The 17191-nt window shown below is 44.8% G+C and overlaps 1 protein-coding gene across 2 annotated transcripts in view; it reads left to right on the top strand.

Moving 5' to 3' along the window:
• Positions 1–2498: 2498 nt before the first annotated feature.
• Positions 2499–17191, top strand: part of USP13 (ubiquitin specific peptidase 13) — a 130486-nt gene continuing 115793 nt past the window's right edge. For both annotated transcript variants that reach the window (XM_043473666.1, XM_043473665.1), the window contains exon 1: positions 2499–2829. In XM_043473666.1, the coding sequence (XP_043329601.1) occupies positions 2662–2829 (168 nt within the window). In that variant the 5' untranslated portion in view covers positions 2499–2661. The remainder of the gene's footprint in view (positions 2830–17191) is intronic.

Genomic DNA, 17191 nt, shown 5'->3' with positions numbered 1-17191 from the left:
CTATAGATGGATTATTAGGCTCTTCTTAGTTTTTTGTTACTATAGCAATGCTCCAACAAATAGCCTTATATAGTGTGAACTTATCTGTAGCATAAATGTCTAGATGAAGAATTGCTGGGGGAAATTAGTATAGGCATATAAAATCATACTTAGTATTAAATTTCCCTCCAAAGAGATCGAATGTTTCAGTCTATCAGCAAAGTATATGAGGGCCTATTTCCCAAACCTGGGCCAACTCAGCATATCTGTATTAATGTGAAGTGTGAAAAATGGTGTCTTGATTTAATTTGCATTCAATTTAAAAATATTTAAAATATTTGGAAGGTTCCTGTATCAAGTTTTTCTCTGTAATTAGACAAGCAAGCTTCATCCTTGAACCTGAAACAGGCACAGATACTACAGAAGGTGATAAGTGGGTGAGGATAATAAAAAGCAAAAACTTCTTCAGAGTATCTTCCCAAGGATGAGAGTAGCAACAGTGTTTACTTTTTTTACTTTTGTCTCCTCTTCTCCATTTCCATTAGATTGAGTTAGAAAGTTGTGAGTTACATAGATGTGTGGTGTGTTTGAGCCTTGCTTGAGGTTTGGAAATTTAGAAGTGCAGAGAGTTCATCTGTCTCTTTCGGGTAACTCACGTCAAATTCCAGGTACCATCATTTCTCCCTCGCAAAGCCAGCACATCTGCAGAAGCAGACAGAGTGACAGAAATAATGAAAGAAAAAAGAAAAATAATTTAAGTACTATTTGACCTGGGAAAGGCTTATAGAAATCAGCATGTTTCTTTGTTTTTGTTTTTTTCAAATTGAAGTACAGTTGATTTGCGATGTTGTGCCGATTTCTGTTGTACAGCAAAGTGACTCAGTTATACACATACATACATTTTTTAAAAAATATTCTTTTCCATTATGGTTTATCACTGGAAGTTGGATATAGTTCCTTGTGCTATACATTAGGACCTTGTTTTTCATCCATTCTAAACGTAATAGTTTGCATCTACCAACCCCAAATTCCCAGTCTTTTCTCACTCTCCCCCTGCCCTTGGCAACCACATGTCTATTCTCTATATCTGTAAGTCTGTTTCATTTGAGCCATATTTTAGATTCCACACATAAGTGATATTATATGGTATTTGTCTTTCTCTTTCCGACTTACTTCACTTAGTATGATAGTCTGTAGTTGTATCTAAGTTGCTGCAAATGGTATTAGTTTGTTCTTTTTCATGGCTGAGTAGTATTTCAATGTATACATGTACCACCTCTTCCTTATCCATTCATCCGTTGACAGACACTTGGGTTGTTTCCGTGTTTTGGCTATTGTAGATAGTGCTGCTATGAACATAGGGGTGCGTGTACCTTTTGGAATTATAGTTTTATCTGCGTATCTGCCCAGGGGTGGGATTGCTGGATCATATGGTAATTTCTGTTTTTAGTTTTCTGAGAACCTCCATACTGTTTTCCACAGTGGCTATGCCAACTTACATTCCCACCAACAGTGTAGGAGAGGTCCCTTTTCTCCACACCCTCTCCAGCATTTGTGTTTGTAGACTTTTTATTGATGGTCATTCTGACCCTCTGTGAAGCGGTACCTCATTGTAGTTTTGATTTGCATAAAAATCAGTGTATTGAGTCACTTTTTCTGTTTCATTAACTGGTAGGTGTCACTGGTATCCTGCCCTTTAGATTAGATGTAGTTAGGGAAATTCAGGGGATTTGGACTCATGTTCTGAGTTTCTTTTCTTTTTTTTTGAAGAAAATAAGAGTATGCTGTGACACATGCTCTGTTTTTGCAGATTATTATATCACCTCCCACCCCAACCTATTCCCATTTATTATTTAAGGAACTGGATATGCAAAGGCAGGGAAGAAGTATGTATGAAGTAAGATCCCAAATCAGTCAACTGAAATGGTTCACGAAGAGAAGACTTTCCAAAGAGAGACAAAAATATACCCTCCCTCAAATAATCTTGATACTCTCTCCAATACGGAAGAAAAGTCAGTATTACTGGAAAAATATACATTTATCCTTACTTAATCTTACTCTATGCTCTTTCAATGAGCTTTAGATCTTAGAAAGGTGAGGAGCAAGTCTTAGCTTAATATCGAAGTGCGAAAAACAAATTTAGATTTGGGCCTCACTTTAGGTTCTAGAGTCTCACCCCCATCCAATCAGGGTACGTCCCCGCTATTATCCTGGTTGTTTAAAAGCAAGCGGTTTAAAAAATCTCAAATCCTGCCCTTTGTGTTGGCTGCCTCGGAGTTGCCCCTTCACAGACTAGCGATTTAGGATAGAAAACGCGGCGGTGGTGCCCCACCGCAGCGGGCTCCGAAGCCTGAGCCCCCGGGACGCGCCCTCCGCCCCGTCCTCCAAGCCGGGCCGGGGCCCCAGGCCCCTCGCCAGCGCCCCCTCCCCGCGCGCTGCGGCGGGTGCTCCCGAGCGCCCCGCCTGACGCTGCAGCTGGGCCGGCGATTCGCCATTGGATTAAAAATAGCAGCGTCCCCTTCACCCGCCAGCCCAGGCCCGGGGTGCCCGCTCCCGCCCTGCGGCCGGCTCTGCCCGCCCGTCCCGGCTCGGCTCCCGTCGCCCGCGCAGCCCGCCGCCGCCGCCGCCGCGGTGGGCAGACCCAGCGCTCCGCTCGGCTCGGCTCGAGTGCGCACCGCGGCCATGCAGCGCCGGGGCGCCCTGTTCGGTATGCCGGGCGGCAGCGGCAGCAGGAAGATGGCTGCAGGAGACATCGGCGAGCTGCTAGTGCCCCACATGCCCACGATCCGCGTGCCCAGGTCCGGGGACAGGGTCTACAAGAACGAGTGCGCCTTCTCCTACGACTCCCCGGTAAGTGAGGCTCGGCGGCGGGACGGCGCCTCGGGGGAGGTCGCGGTGCCCGCGGCCTGGGGCGGCCGCGAGCCGCCGAACTCGGCCGCACGTGAAGCGCGGGGTAGGGGGGAGAAGATGCGCGGTGGCAGCCCGGGACCGGCTCCTCCGGGCTCCAGAGTTGGCTCGGGGGCAGGGCAGTTCGGCAGACACTTAAGGAGTGCCTACTGGGTGCCCGGCGGCGCTGGATTCCCCAGGGCTGCTGCAGCCGAAGCCCGGGGCGGCCGGGGTGGTTTGCTCCGCCAGCCTTCTTAGGCTGCCAGGACCCCAATTCCTAGCAGCGGTTCCAAAGCCCCGCCACCGTTTGAAAGATAGATCGAGTCGAAGAGTTCCCTAATCTTAACTATGCGTTGCAGATGGTTTGCGTTCTCTTTGGGGCGAGCGCGGAGGGCGGGTGGGCGGACGAGATTGATTCACCCCGGATGCACGCAGCCCCTCTCTTTGTGGGACCGTTTGCTTTGCTCAGGGATTCCCACTCCTGGACTGTTCTGCTTTCCTCTCTCCACTTTAAATTACTCCCCACTCCTTTTCTTTCCGTCAGAACATCGGAAGAAACCTTCGGGTGCTTCCACTGGGGCAGCAGAAATCGAGGGTCTGTTGGATTGTTACGGTTTCCCGAATCTTCTCTTTCCCTCCTAAACGAGTCACTTTGAGTGAAATGCACCAGTATAAATTATTAAAAGTTCAGTCGCGAGTCGTGACCTCAGAGACTGGCGGGGGAAGTCGAGACGCACCACCGCCGTCCTCCCGGCGCTGTTGGTGTGTTTTTCACCAGGTTGTATGTGTATGTGTGAGACGGAAAAAGGAGGGTGAACTGTCCTTTTCGGGAGTCAAAATGGGCTTCAAAGTGACTCAGCTGTCTGGCGTTTATCATGTCTTTTTGAGGACCAGGTTATTTTTATCCACCCACTTTAGAGCTCATGTGTCACTCGGCAGATCTCAATGCAAAAGGGAGGTTTCTGGATTGGAGGCGCCGAGGCAGGTTTCACAACAATAGTCTAACACAGTTTATTCATATTATGTTTTGTTGGATGAAAAAAAAAAAGCCAGATAAATGGCACATGTTCCAAAGTATCCTTATTATCTTGAGTTGCTTTCGGCTGATTTCCAAGGCTTTTTGTTTTGTACACAGTGGAGTTGCAGAATTTGTATCCTTTCTGTGATATTTTTCTTTTATGCTAATAAAAGATCGTTTGGGAGATAAAAGTCTCATTTATTTGCTCATTGCTTCTTTTTTCTTTTAAAAAGGTGTGTAGTGTGAAATGTAATGGTTACATTTATTACTTAGCAGCTTGTGATCACACTCCTTAGTGTGTCTGTCAGCAGTGTCATTGTATCCACAAAGTATCTGAAAAATGTCATTTTCAGATTTTGTGTCTAGTGTTGAGCAGGTTTCCACTAATAGCTTCTAAAGGTGGAGAAGAATGACCCTAATTAACTTAAGTAATCGAAGATTGTGAATGCCATGGGGAAAGTAGCCCCTAGGATAATACAACATGTAAAGTGGGTAAAACCGACTTCTCTTTGTTTAAACTGGGTTACTCTTCAGATTCTTCTTACAAACTTTGTTACTGAAAGTCTCTACTGTATTTTATAGTGTATGGTAGGAGTGAAGAAAAAAAGCTGATTATTTTACTCACTTTCACAAATAGTTACTGGAAGCTTACTGTGTGCCAAACACTATTCTAGAAGTATCTTGTCCAGTGTAAACTGATTTCATTCATGTCGAAGTAGTTCCTTGGGGAAGACTGGGCTTATTTACAAGCCGATGAATCAGTATATTTCTTTATCTATGTTTCAAGGGAGGAAGAGAAAGAAGATTTTATAACAAGTTATATTAAAGTACAGTGCATGATAGTTCGAGACCTTTCCCTATGGTACTTATTTAACACTTCATCATGAATCTCATAAGGGTTCTAGAGCACCCACTATGTGCCCGCTGTTACATGTATGGTTATAAGAACCATACAGAGCAAAGTTCACTGGTGCCAAACAGCAGAGGCTTTAATTCACCAGTGCGGTAAGACCGTGGTAGAGAGAGGACCAAAATCATCTGAGTGGAAAGAATAGTCATCCTTGCATTGGATACTTTTGAAAATGGTCATAAATAAAGATGATTAGAAATAAATAGAACAACATTCTAGGCCACATAAACTATATGTGCAAACCCAAACTGTGAATATTTTCTTTTTATTTGCTAATAATGTATTTGGAAGAAAAAGACTGATTTGATAAGCAGTGAGGTCAGAACCAGGTAGAATAGAAGATGGGGGCCTTGAATGCCAAGAACAGGATCTTGAATTTCATGCGGTCAGTCATGGAAAGCTCCTGTGAGTAATGTGGTTTAAAGGGGTGTTAGAGGAAGACTGAACTGATACATTTTTATTTTGTGTCTCCCATGTCTAAGGTGTGGTGTGACCACTGTTGCTATTCTTCACCTTCGCGGTGTGAAGTGGGACAGCGTGACAACTGATTTCGGTGTCCCTCTCCTTCCTTTCTTCCCACTTGCTAGGGATTTGCACAGAGCAGATGCCCAGTAAAAGTTATTTTGGAATGAGTGAGAATTTGTCTTTTCACCTACCAGTTTGGTCCACTGTCTCACCGTGACCAGTAAGGTTCACCTCTCCAGGACTTGGTTCATCTTGCAGGCTCTGTAATGGGACCTTCCTGGAAAGGGGGGCTTTGTGTTCCCAGCTGCTGGCCGAGCATCTGGTATATGTACCAGGAACTCAATGAATGTCTAGGAAACATACAAATTATCTGTGGTTATGGGTTATGAAAATGGTAAGGATACACCACATGGGAAACACTGGGAAAGGAATCTTGTGGGATTCTCATGTAGAAAGTGGGACTTTGTTGTGGGGGACAGATGTGAAAGAAAGAGCTGGACTGGCAGGGTTGAATTCCAGCTCTGTCACCCAGCTTTGTAACTTCTCTGTGTCCCAGTTTCTCCAGTCTGCAAAATGAAGACGATAATAGATCCTACCTCATGGGGATGTTTTGTGGATTAAATAAATATATGTGCCTGGCCAATTAGTAATTGCTATAGGAAGAAATGGGGCTTCCCTGGTGGTTCAGATGGTAAAGAATCTGCCTGCAATGCAAAGGATCTGGGTTCAATTGCTGGGTCAGGAAAATCCCCTGGCGAAGGGAATGGCAACCCATTTCAATATTCTTGCCTGGAGAATTCCATGGACAGAGGAGCCTGGTGGGCTTCATACAGTCCATAGGGGCGCAAAGAATCAGACATGACTAAAAGCTACTAACACTTTCACTTTCACAGGAAGAAAAGAAAGAGATAAGAAGTTGTAAGCCCAAGTGTTTGATTGTCAGGGGTTATGTAGAAAGTTTGATGTAGTTAAATGGGGGACATTGGTTCATACTTATGCTCACAACCTTCATGAACTACCATGTAATAAAATCTCTCTCCTCCTTAGTCATTGAACCCCACCTTCATCTGAATATACCGTGTCCCACCTTTCCCCCCTTTCTAGGTTGCCAGCTCTGGGGAGTCCAGACTCTGGGTCTTCAACCTGTTGGAGACTTTTTTCCTTTTCTAGGACCACTTTCCTCTCTTGGTAATCTTTCAAAGCTCTTTCTCAGCCCTTTCCTTCTGCTTTAGACTTCATCCTTTCCTCTGAAGCTTACATTACTTAGGGTCTGTGTTGTACAACACAGCAGTTAGAGTGTCTTATATAGTTTGCCATCATTTTATTTCTTTTTACCCAGTTAACTGGTAGTTTTAAAGCATCTACCAGGTGCAAAGCCTTGTCCCTTTCACTAGGTAGGAGAGGAGCAGGGCCACAGGGCTGGCTGCTAATTATGCCCCCGCCCCACCTATGTGGGTGTGGGGAGCTGAGCTTTTGTCCTGTCTCAGCTGGGGTCAATTGAAGACTGAGAAAAGGGCTTTGGCCTAGGCCTTTTATTTTGGAAAGGTATCCCAGGGAACAGAAGGGGAAGAAGGTCCAAAGGAATAGGGACAAAGGGAAGGAAGGAAAGCCAAACGAAGGTGAGTTACTGGGCCCATGCTCCCCACCAGGACTCTGGCGAACTATCAGTGCCCCTCAGCATTGCCTTCCCGCCCCGGGCCCCGGAAGAAGAGAGTGTTTATCCACTGGCTCCTGTGGCCGGTTGGTCAAGGGTGTGCCCCAGGGCTGAAACACTTGGACTCTTCTACGCTTGTGTTTGTGCCTGGGAGGCTAAGCAGGCTCCCTGCAGGCTTGCTGAGACCAGCAGCCTCTGAGAATGGAGAGATCCCAGTGCAGCAACGAGGCTAGGACTGTCAGGCCACTTGCTACTGTGAGCAGGGGCACACACCCCAAAAATGGCTGTGAGACCAGCTTAAGTCCTGTCCCCCTCACCTCTTCTTCCCTTCCAGTGTCAGCACTATTTTGTAAAAAGGAGCTCTTTCCCCATTCTCCAAAGTTCTGAGATCTCTTAGTGATGTTGAGAGGTCACTGTTGGTTCTCTGCCTTCCTTGGGAGTCTTTGCAAATCTCTGGGAGCCTCAGTTTGGTAGTTGCTGGTGTAGATATTCATTGGGAAAGGCTTTGAGATCCTCTCCTTGTAGGAAAATTTCATATTAGGGGCTCAGTAAATTCTTCTGTGATTTACGGTAAGAAATGTATATTTGATTTTTGTTCCTATTCTTGGCACAGAGCTCCTAAAACTCTTGGGATTTCCTAAATGATAAGAGCCATGAAGGTGTCTTTCATTATTCTTAACAATCTCCTTTCAGCCACACCTGAGTTTATATCAGAGGCTTTTGGAAAGCCCCTGGTTGCCAGGGAAACCACCCTAGTGATTAGAAGGTTGGAACTATCAGCCCCTCCTCATCTCCTGGGTTGTTGTTCAGTCACTCAGATATGTCCAACTCTTTGTGACCCCGTGGACTGTAGCCTGCCAGGCTCCTCTGTCTGTGGGATTTTCCAGGCAGTAATACTGGAGTGGGTTGCCTTCTCCAGGGGATCTTCCCCACCCAGGGATTGAACCTGTGTCTCCCTTTATATTGAGCCACCTGGGAAGCTTTTCCCTCCTGGAAGGGGAGAGGAACTGTAGATTGGCGTAATCAACAGTGGCCAGTGTGCAGTCATTCTCACCTGTCTGATGAAGACAGCTGCAACAAAAATCCCTGAACTCGGGTTGGAGGGTGCTGAGGGTCACAGAACTCCACACGCCTTTCCCCCTGCCCTGCCTATCACTTCTTCTGGTTGCTCATTGATATCCTTTGACATCCTTTGTAATAAGCTGATAATCCTGTAAGTAAATTGTTTTCCTGAGTTCTGTGGGCCTCTCTAGCAAATTAATTGAACCTGAGAACGTCTTCGTGGGATACTATTTATAGCCCGTTCTTCAGGAGCACAGGTGATAACCCAGGCTTCCCATTGGTGGTTAAGGTTGGGGGGGCAGGGGGAAGCAGCCTCGTGGGGCTGAGTCTTTAATGTGCGAACTGTGATGGTAACTCCAGGTAAAAAGCGTCAGTGTGTGTTCGTCACTCAGTCGGGTCCGACTCTTTGCGACCCCGTGGACTGTAGCCCACCAGGCTCCTTAACTGAGTTAAATTCTGGGGCACTTGGTGCCTATGGAGAGATGGAGAATTGCTTTCTGTGGGAGAAACACCCTCTCCCCATGCCCCCCCTCCCCCCACATTTGGTGGCCAGAAGGGAAGTATTCTGTAAGTAGAGGAGGAATATACTTCTGTCTTTCCTTCCTTCTCCCAGTATTTGTGGATTTGCCTGGTACTACCTCAGACATTGCTAATAATAATAATGACAGCTAATATTTGTACAGAGCACTGGTTCTCAACCTGTGCTTCCTGGACGAGCAGCACCAGTAAGTCCTGGGAACCTGTAAACATGCCAATTCTTGGGTCCCTTCTCAGACCACTGAAGCAGACACTCAGGGGATTGGGGGTCTAGCAAGCCTGATTTGAATAGGCTTTCCAGGTGATTCTGAGGCATGCCAAAGTTTGTCAGTGACAGGGCATTTACTAGGCGCCTGGCAGCATTCTAGGCTTGTGTTTATTCATATGTTAACTCATGTAATCCTCAAAACAACCTCATGCTGTGTGTTATCATCATTTTGCAGATGAGGAAACTGAAGCACAAAAATCGCACAAAATATTAAGTGGCAGACCTGAGATTTGAATCCAGGTTACCTGGCTCTAGAATCTCTTTTTGTTCTTTATTTATACCACTTTAACCATGTTAATTGTACAATTCAGTGCTGTAAGTACATTCACATTGCCATGCAACCATTATCACCATCCACTTCCAGAACTTCTTTATCATCCCAAACTGAGACTCTGTACCCATGAAGCAATAACTTTCCATCCCCCACTACCTCCATCTTGTGGGTTGCCACTGTTCTATTTTCTGTCTGTGTGAATTTGCACATTCTGGATACCACATGTAACTGGGATCACAGAGTATTTGTCCTTTTGTGTCCGGTTTATTTCACTTTGTATATTTTCAAGGTTCGTCCATGTTGCAATATATGCCAGAATTTCCTGAGAGGGAATGATATTCTGTATTTGGTATAGGCCACATTTTGTGTATCCATTCATCTGTGGATGGACATCTGGGTGGTTTCTACCTTTTAAGGATCGTGAATAAAGCTGCTGTGATCAGTGATACACAAGTATCTGTCTGAATCCCTGTAGAAACGGTTCTTTTTACTGTTGTGCTGTGTATGCAGCCTTCTGGGCAATACTACTTGCCTTTATGGGGCTTACTTGTTTCCAAGGGGGAGAAATAATTTAGGATCTATGTGGAAAGATCCTCCTTCTAATGGATAAACAGGTATAAGATAGTAAAGCAAAATTTAGAAATTTACACATTTTTTTCCCCTCTTTGAAGGTGTAAACTTTAAGTATAATTGGTTTCACATATCGAAAGTTCCCTTCTGGGCTTTCCTGGTGACTCAGTGGTAAAGAATCTGCCTTCTGATGTAGGATACACAGGATTGGTCCCTGGTTGTGGAACATCACACATGCTGTGGAACAGCTAAACCCATGTGCCACAACTATTCAGCCAGTGCTCTAGAGCCTATGCTTCACAACAAGAGAAGCTGCTGGAGGGAGAGATCTGCATGCTGCAACTAGAGAGCTTGCTGCAAGTAGAGAAAAGCCTGCCTGAAGACCCTGCACAGCCAAAAATAAATAAAGTTATTTAAACAAACAAAAAAGTTCCCTTCTAAAAGCAACTAACTAAAAAGTTGTTTTACAGTAAGAATTCTCAAGCTTTTTGGACCCTTTATTCTTAAACATTTTTGAGGACTTCAAAGAGCTTTTGTGTGGTTTCATTCTATTGATATTTACTATGTTAGAAATTAAGACAGAAAAACTTAAAACAACTTCCATTCGATTAACTGTTAGAGTGATGATGTCATCAGATGACATATAGACTCTGAGAAATGCTCGTGAAAGAATGTGAGTGAAAAAAGACAAGTTCATTATGAAAATAGTTTTGACCTCCCAGGTCCCTTGAAGGGTCTTGGGGCATCACAGGGTCTCTAGGCCATACTTTGAAAACCAAAGTTCTAGAGTTTAGGCAGGAAAAGTACAGCTGGTTACTCCAGTGACTTATTCTGCCTGCACTGTGGTTTTTGTAGATTCACTTTTTCACATTTGTGGTGATCAAATAACTTGTTAATCTTAGCTCAACCATAATATCATATTCTACAGGCTCATTCTTTTTAAAGCAAATTAAAACTTACAGATTTTGACTCTTTGAAAACTGCAACTATTAATATTTGGACCTGGACATTGTTGGTTCTTTCAGAGAAGAGAATTCTTCATTCTGTTGCCTGTAAGTTTTATTGTAGGGTCATCTGGCTGGGCTATTTCTTTGGGGAACCTTGTATTGTTGTATCCTGATTTTTTTTTTTCCTTTGACCACTGGTTAGGAGACTGTTGTTATCGCTTGTCTGGAAACTGAAGATCTATCTGCGAGGACTCAGGGAGCTAAGCAGAAGAGGATGAGGGTGGTCTCAGCATCTGGATATTGAATACCAGCTATTTCATATACTGTCTCCTGGTTCTCAACCCTATCCTTGTTTTGATCCCCATCCTTGATGGCAGGATTCTGATTTTGGTTCTGCCAGAGAGATTTGGAAGGTGAAAGAGAAGAAGCTACTATTGCTATTGCACATGGCAGATGTGAGTGTGTCCTTCTGGGACTCGTGGGGACATCAGTCATGGGGGGAGCTGGGATCATTTGTGCAGTTTCTTGTGATGTTTGTGTGTTCTGATTTCCTGAACTTGAGTGGTGGTTTCTCTGGTCTTGGCTCTTACAGCTCTTCTCGTGATTTTGTCTCTCTATTTCCCTGTGTTAAATCCCTTCCTGCCTGAAATACCTAGAATAGCTTGTATTTTCTGACCAATTCTGGACTGATACACGTACATGACACATACATTTCTAAGTCTCTGTGTATTGTGGCACCCCTATTTTTAACTGAACCCATTGTCCCACAGACCTGCATTTAGAGAATAAATTTTTTTTACCTGCTTTAGAGAATAAATCAGTAGTTCGCTAGTGTGGGAGGACACAACTGCACGACTACAACAACAGTGTGGGGCGGGACTTCTTGGAATAGAGAAGGAATCTGGGGCCCTGAGTGTTACCTCCACAACTTTTCCTCTTTAACTCCTTTTCACCCTAATTTCAGAGTAAGCTGGAGTTGTTGTTCAGTCCCTAAGTTGTGTCCAACTCTTTGTGACCCCATGGACTGCACCAAGCTCCTCTGTCCTCCACTATCTCCTGGAGTTTGCTCTAATTCATGTCCATTGAGTTGGTGATGTCATCTAACCATCTCATCCTCTGTCACCCCCTTCTTCTGCCTTCAATCTTTCCCAACATTAGGGTATTTTCCAGTGAGTCAGCTCTTCACATCAGGTGGCCAAAGTATTACAGCATTAGCATCTGTCCTTTCAATGAATATTCAGGGTTGATTTCCTTTAGGATCTGGTTTAATCTCCTTGCTGTTCAAAGGACTCTCAAGAGTCTTCACCAGCACCACCATTCAAAAAGCATCAATTCTTCAGCGCTCAACCTTCTGTATGGTCCAACTCTCATATCCATGCATGACTACTGGAAAAACCAGGGAGCTTTAACTATATGGACCTTTGTTAGCAAAGTAATGTCTCTGCTTTTTTATATGTGTCTAGGTTTCCGAGGAGCAAGTATCTTTTAATGTCATTGCTGCTGTCACTATCTGCTGTGATTTGGGAGCCCAAGAAGACAAAATCTGTCACTGTTTCTACTTTTTCACCTTCTATTTACCATGAAATGATGGGACCTGGTGCCATGATCTTAGTTTTTTTTTGTTGTTGATCTTAGTTTTTTGAATATTGAGTTTCAAGCCAGCTTTTTTACTCTCCTCTTTCACCCTCATCAAGAGACTCTTTAGTTCCTTTTCACTTTCTGCCATTAGAGTGGTATTATATGCATATCTGAGGTTCTTGATATTTCTCCTGGCAATCTTGATTCCAGCTTTTGATTCATCCAGTTCAGCATTTTGCGTGATGTACTCTGCATGTAAGTTAAATAAACAGGGTGACAATATACAGCCTTGTCATACTCCTTTTCCAGTTTTGAACCAGTTAGTTGTTCCATGTCCAGTTCTAGTTATCTAGAGCCTTTTGGAAATTCTGGGGTGTAAATCAGATTGGATCTTGTCTTCCCTCTTGTAAGTCTAGGGTTCGGCTTTGTCAGCTCATCTTAGTCTTTAGCGCTTATCCACCTGCAGTCCAGTTTCCAGATTTTGTGGTTTGTTTTAAAATATCACTTAAATGTTCTTTTATTTGGGTTTCAGAAAGGAGCAAAATTGACGCATGTGCGTGGTCAGCCCTTTGTACCCTAGAATCCTACTTTTCTCATTTAATAATCAAGAAGTCACTTGCCATCTCTTTTTGTCTGCGGTTAATTACATTTAAAGTTGTATCAGTTTTAGAGCCCTGGTATGCAAGAGATGATGTCAGGAAACCTTTTGGGAAAGTTTGTGTTCTCAGCTCATGTTGAACCTGGTTACCTGTGCAACTCTGAATTCTCATTTCACTCTCCTGCATTCTTCTTCCTGTGGATGGAGCTTGGTTCAAGTGCTGCGGTTCAGGCTGAGGGATGTACCTGGTCATCCACTCTGCTCCCTCTCCCTCTCTGTCTTTTTAAACAGTTGTGTAAACACTCACAACATAAAATCTACCATCTTAACCATTTTAAGTGTATACTTCAGTGGTATAAAGTTGATTCCCATGGTTGTGCAGCCATCACCACTACCTGTCTCTAGAATGCCTTTCATTTTGCAGAACTGAAACTCTGTCTCAATTAAACAGTAATTCCGCATTCCTCCTCCTTCCCAGCCCCTGGCAAGCACCATCCTATCTCCTCTCTCTCTGAGTTTGACTGTTCTAGGTATCTTACATAAGTGGATTTATCCTTTTGTGACTGGCTTATTTCACTTACCTTGTTTTTAAGGTTCATGTATGTTGTAGCATGTGTCAAAATTTCCTTTCCTTTTAAAGCTGAATAATATTCCATGTATATAGACCAGTTCAGTCGCTCAGTTGTGTTCGACTCTTTGCGACCCCATGAACCGTAGCACGCCAGGCCTCCCTGTCCATCACCAACTCCTGGAGTTCACCCAAACTCATGTCCATTGAGTCAGTGATGCCATCCAACCATCTCATCCTCTGTCATCCCCTTCTCCTCCTGCCCTCAGTCTTTCCCAGCATCAGGGTCTTTTCCAATGAGTCAACTCTTCGCATCAGATGGCCAAAGTATTGGAGTTTCAGCTTCAACATCAGTCCTTCCAATGAACACCCAGGACTGATCTCCTTTAGGATGGACTGGTTGGATCTCCTTGCAGTCCAGGGGACACTCCAGAGTCTTCTCCAACACCACAGTTCAAAAGCATCAATTCTTAGGTGCTCAGCTTTTTTTTTTTTTTTACAGTCCAACTCTCACATCCATACATGACTACTGGAAAAACCATAGCCTTGACTAGACGGACCTTTGTTGACAAAGTAATGTCTCTGCTTTTTAATATGCTGTCTGGGTTGGTCATAACTTTCCTTCAAAGGAGTAAGCATCTTTTAATTTCATGTATATAAACCACATTTTGTTTATCCATTCTCTGTCAATGGACACTTGGGTGGCTTCCTCCTTTTGGCTATTTGGATAATGTTGTTGTGGATATAGTGTATTCCTCTCTCTTTTATGTCACTTCCCATTAGTGATGGGGTTCCAGCTTGGCCTCCTCTCTCTTACACTGCCAAGGCTCAGGTTCTCGTCACTTCTTGCCTAGACTCCTGCAGAAGCTTCTTAACTAACTTCCTTACCTTCCTTCCACCTGTCACATTGCATTCCCAGTTGTTTCTCTAAAACATGGGTCTTGTCACATCATTTCCCTGCCTAGGAATTTTCAACCACATTAATCTAAACAAGTAATAGTAAACAAGTCAGTTTATCTAACTTTCCTTGCTCGTGTTGTCTCTTAGCACCTGCCTACTGCCTGCATTCCCTTTGGCCTTAAGGACTTTTTCTTCAGATGCTCCATGCTTTCATTCCTCTGCACGTTGGCCTGGACTCTTCCCTTAGCTTGGAATGTCTTCTCCCAGCCCCTCACCCCCGGCACCCCACTGATCCCTAAAACCCAGCTCAGGTATTTTCCTGGGGTGTTCTGCACACCCCCACCCCCAAGCTGGGCTAGAGACTTATTGTCCATCTCTATCATGGTTGAGGTGCTGATTGTTGAAGATACAGAGTCACTGAGATCTTAGAGAATTAAAGGGAAAAGAGTAGACGACCGAGGGAATTGACGGGTGGTCCAGTGGTTAGAACTTGGTGTTTTCACTGCCTGGGTTCAATCCCTGGTCAGTGAACTAAGATCCTGTAAGCTAAGCGACACAGCCAAAAAAATAATAGTAGAGATCAGAAAGCTGTGCCATTTTGTGAACCTGTGCCAGCAAAGCTGTATCTTTTGTTTTTATATTTTTTAAAAATTATAAGCATGCATTTTAGAATAAAACATGTTCTTAAAAGTAACCAATGCTGTATTTTTATTTTAAAATATTGTCTGGAAAGTTATAAGCTTGAAAAGTGAGGGAAAGGTGTTGCAGGTACTTGCTGAGTGTTCTGTGTATTGTGATTCTAGATGCTGCAGGGTCTTGGTAAAAGTGATCACACATGGTGATCTTGGGGAGATGACATGAGAGCAGGTCTCTGTGAACATCGCCCAGGCCTCCGTGCTGCTGCTCATGTTCAGTGTTGTGGGTGATCAGCCCAGGACGACCCTTGTCCCCACCCTTGTTCCAGGGGAGATGTGAACAAGAGCACCTATTTTTGGAGCTGGAACCGCAGGACAGGGCAGTAATGACAAGCATTTGATGAATCTGAACTTGCCTCCAAACTAGAGATGTTGCTTAATGTACAAAAGAATATGTGCTTCCTGCAGTAAGATTAAAAATAAAAGATTTTGTTTTGTGTCAGTTAGCAAGGACTCTTACTTATTTAGAGCCCCCTATGCTCCCAGTGCTATAGTGGAGGTGTGAGTATTAGGAGAGAAACAGAGGACCGCAGGAAAAGAGGGTATGACCTGGATCTTCCTATCATAGTGGAGTGTCTGTAATGAGTCAAATACCACATGAGGCACTTCTATACACACCACCTCATTTCATTACAATAGTAACTGACTTATAAACGACAGTTACTGTTGTTGTCCCATTTTACAGAAGAGGAAGCTGAGAGTCAGGGAGGTTCGGTAGCATGTTCAAAGACTTGTATGTGACAGAGATGGGATGTCAGCCCTGATGCGTCTTGAGGTTAGACCCTGAAGCCCTGTTAGGATATTCAGGTTGTGAACAGTGTGGCCCTGAGTGGAGATCTCAGGCACGGGAGGAGTAGGTAAAGACTGGAAGAGTTATTGGCCTGGACAGTCAGGTGGGATCTGAAGAGGTGGCATTTTGGAGCAGGGGAGACAAGGCGTGGAGGTGGGACCAAGCTTGGTGTGTGTGTGAGAGCCTTCACTGGCTAATGGGAGAGGATTACTGGGGAGACTGGAAGGCAAGGCTGACATCTCTGTGGGTGATGAAGGAGATTGTCTTGATAAGATTAGACTAGACGAGCAGGCCGGTTAAGAGCAAGGGAACAGCATGAGGCCATGTGACTGTTCTGGAAATGAGGAATTGGTTGGAAAGTGAGGAGACTTTGAATAGTAATTCCCAGGAGTTTCTTGTAATATCAGAGGGGGTTGCCTTCATGAGGGTGTTGGCAGTGGGGATAGAGATACTGGGGTGGTAGGACTAAGTTGGTAGGGATTTCGATTGAGGCTGTGGTTCAACTTGGTGACAGAATATGCAGTGGGAGAAGGTGTGGGAGGAGTTAAAGATGACTTCACGGCTGATACCCTGGAAGATGGACTGAATCAAGGACATGAATGAGGGAGGTGAGTCAGTCAGATGCAATGGGCAAGTACTGTGTGCCCTCAGGGAAAACTGCAGACTGGCATGGTGCTCAGAGGTCAGTGTTCACACTGCAGGGTCTGGCAGCCCCTAGTTTATAGAGACCCAGGATTTGTGAGTAGCCCTTCCTTTCTAAGAGCCCCAGGGATCTTTGCCCCCTGGGGTTATTGAGGGGGCAGCAACTAGGACAGGCCTCTTGGCTTCCTGCTGATTGGCTTGAGTTCCAGAAAAACTCAGACAGGAGCCTGGGGCAGCATTTCCAGCCTGGGGTTTTGGAAGCAACCTCAGTCCGTGTGGGCTGCCTTTCCAGACCCCCAGCCAGCAGAGTGCAACCACTAAGATCAGTTTAGTAGCTGAAGTTGTTGTTGTTTAGTTGCTCCGTCGTGTTTGATTTCTTTGTGACCCCATGGACTGCATGCAACACTCCAGGCTTGCCTGTCCTTCACTGTCTCCTAGAGTTTGCTCAGACTCACGTCCATTGAGTCGATGATGCCCTCCAACCATCTCATCCTCTGTCACCCCTTCTCCTCTTGCCTCAGTCTTTCCCAGCATCAGGGTCTTTTCCAGTGAGTTGACTCTTTACATTAGATGGCCAAAGTATTGGAGCTTCAGCTTCAGCATCAGTCCTTCCAATGAGTATTCAGGACTGATTTCCTTGAGGAGTGACTGGTTTGATCTCCTTCCCATCCATGGAAGTTAATATGGAGGCTGCCAAACCCGCAGATGCTTCACTAGCATCTTGGAGCACTCCCCCCGCCCCCACCCCCCTCGGCGGGTCTTCCCACTGCTGTTGTCCGGGAACCCTCAGCCTGGATGGGCCACCTCCAAGAACTGAGCTGTCCTTTTTACGTTTGGGGAGTGGAGCTGG

The sequence above is a fragment of the Cervus canadensis genome, chromosome 7 (genome assembly GCF_019320065.1).
Source record: "Cervus canadensis isolate Bull #8, Minnesota chromosome 7, ASM1932006v1, whole genome shotgun sequence".
In the NCBI taxonomy this organism is placed as follows: domain Eukaryota; kingdom Metazoa; phylum Chordata; class Mammalia; order Artiodactyla; family Cervidae; genus Cervus; species Cervus canadensis.
Note: the sequence above shows the minus strand (reverse complement) of the source record. Positions and strands in the feature narration are given on the sequence as shown.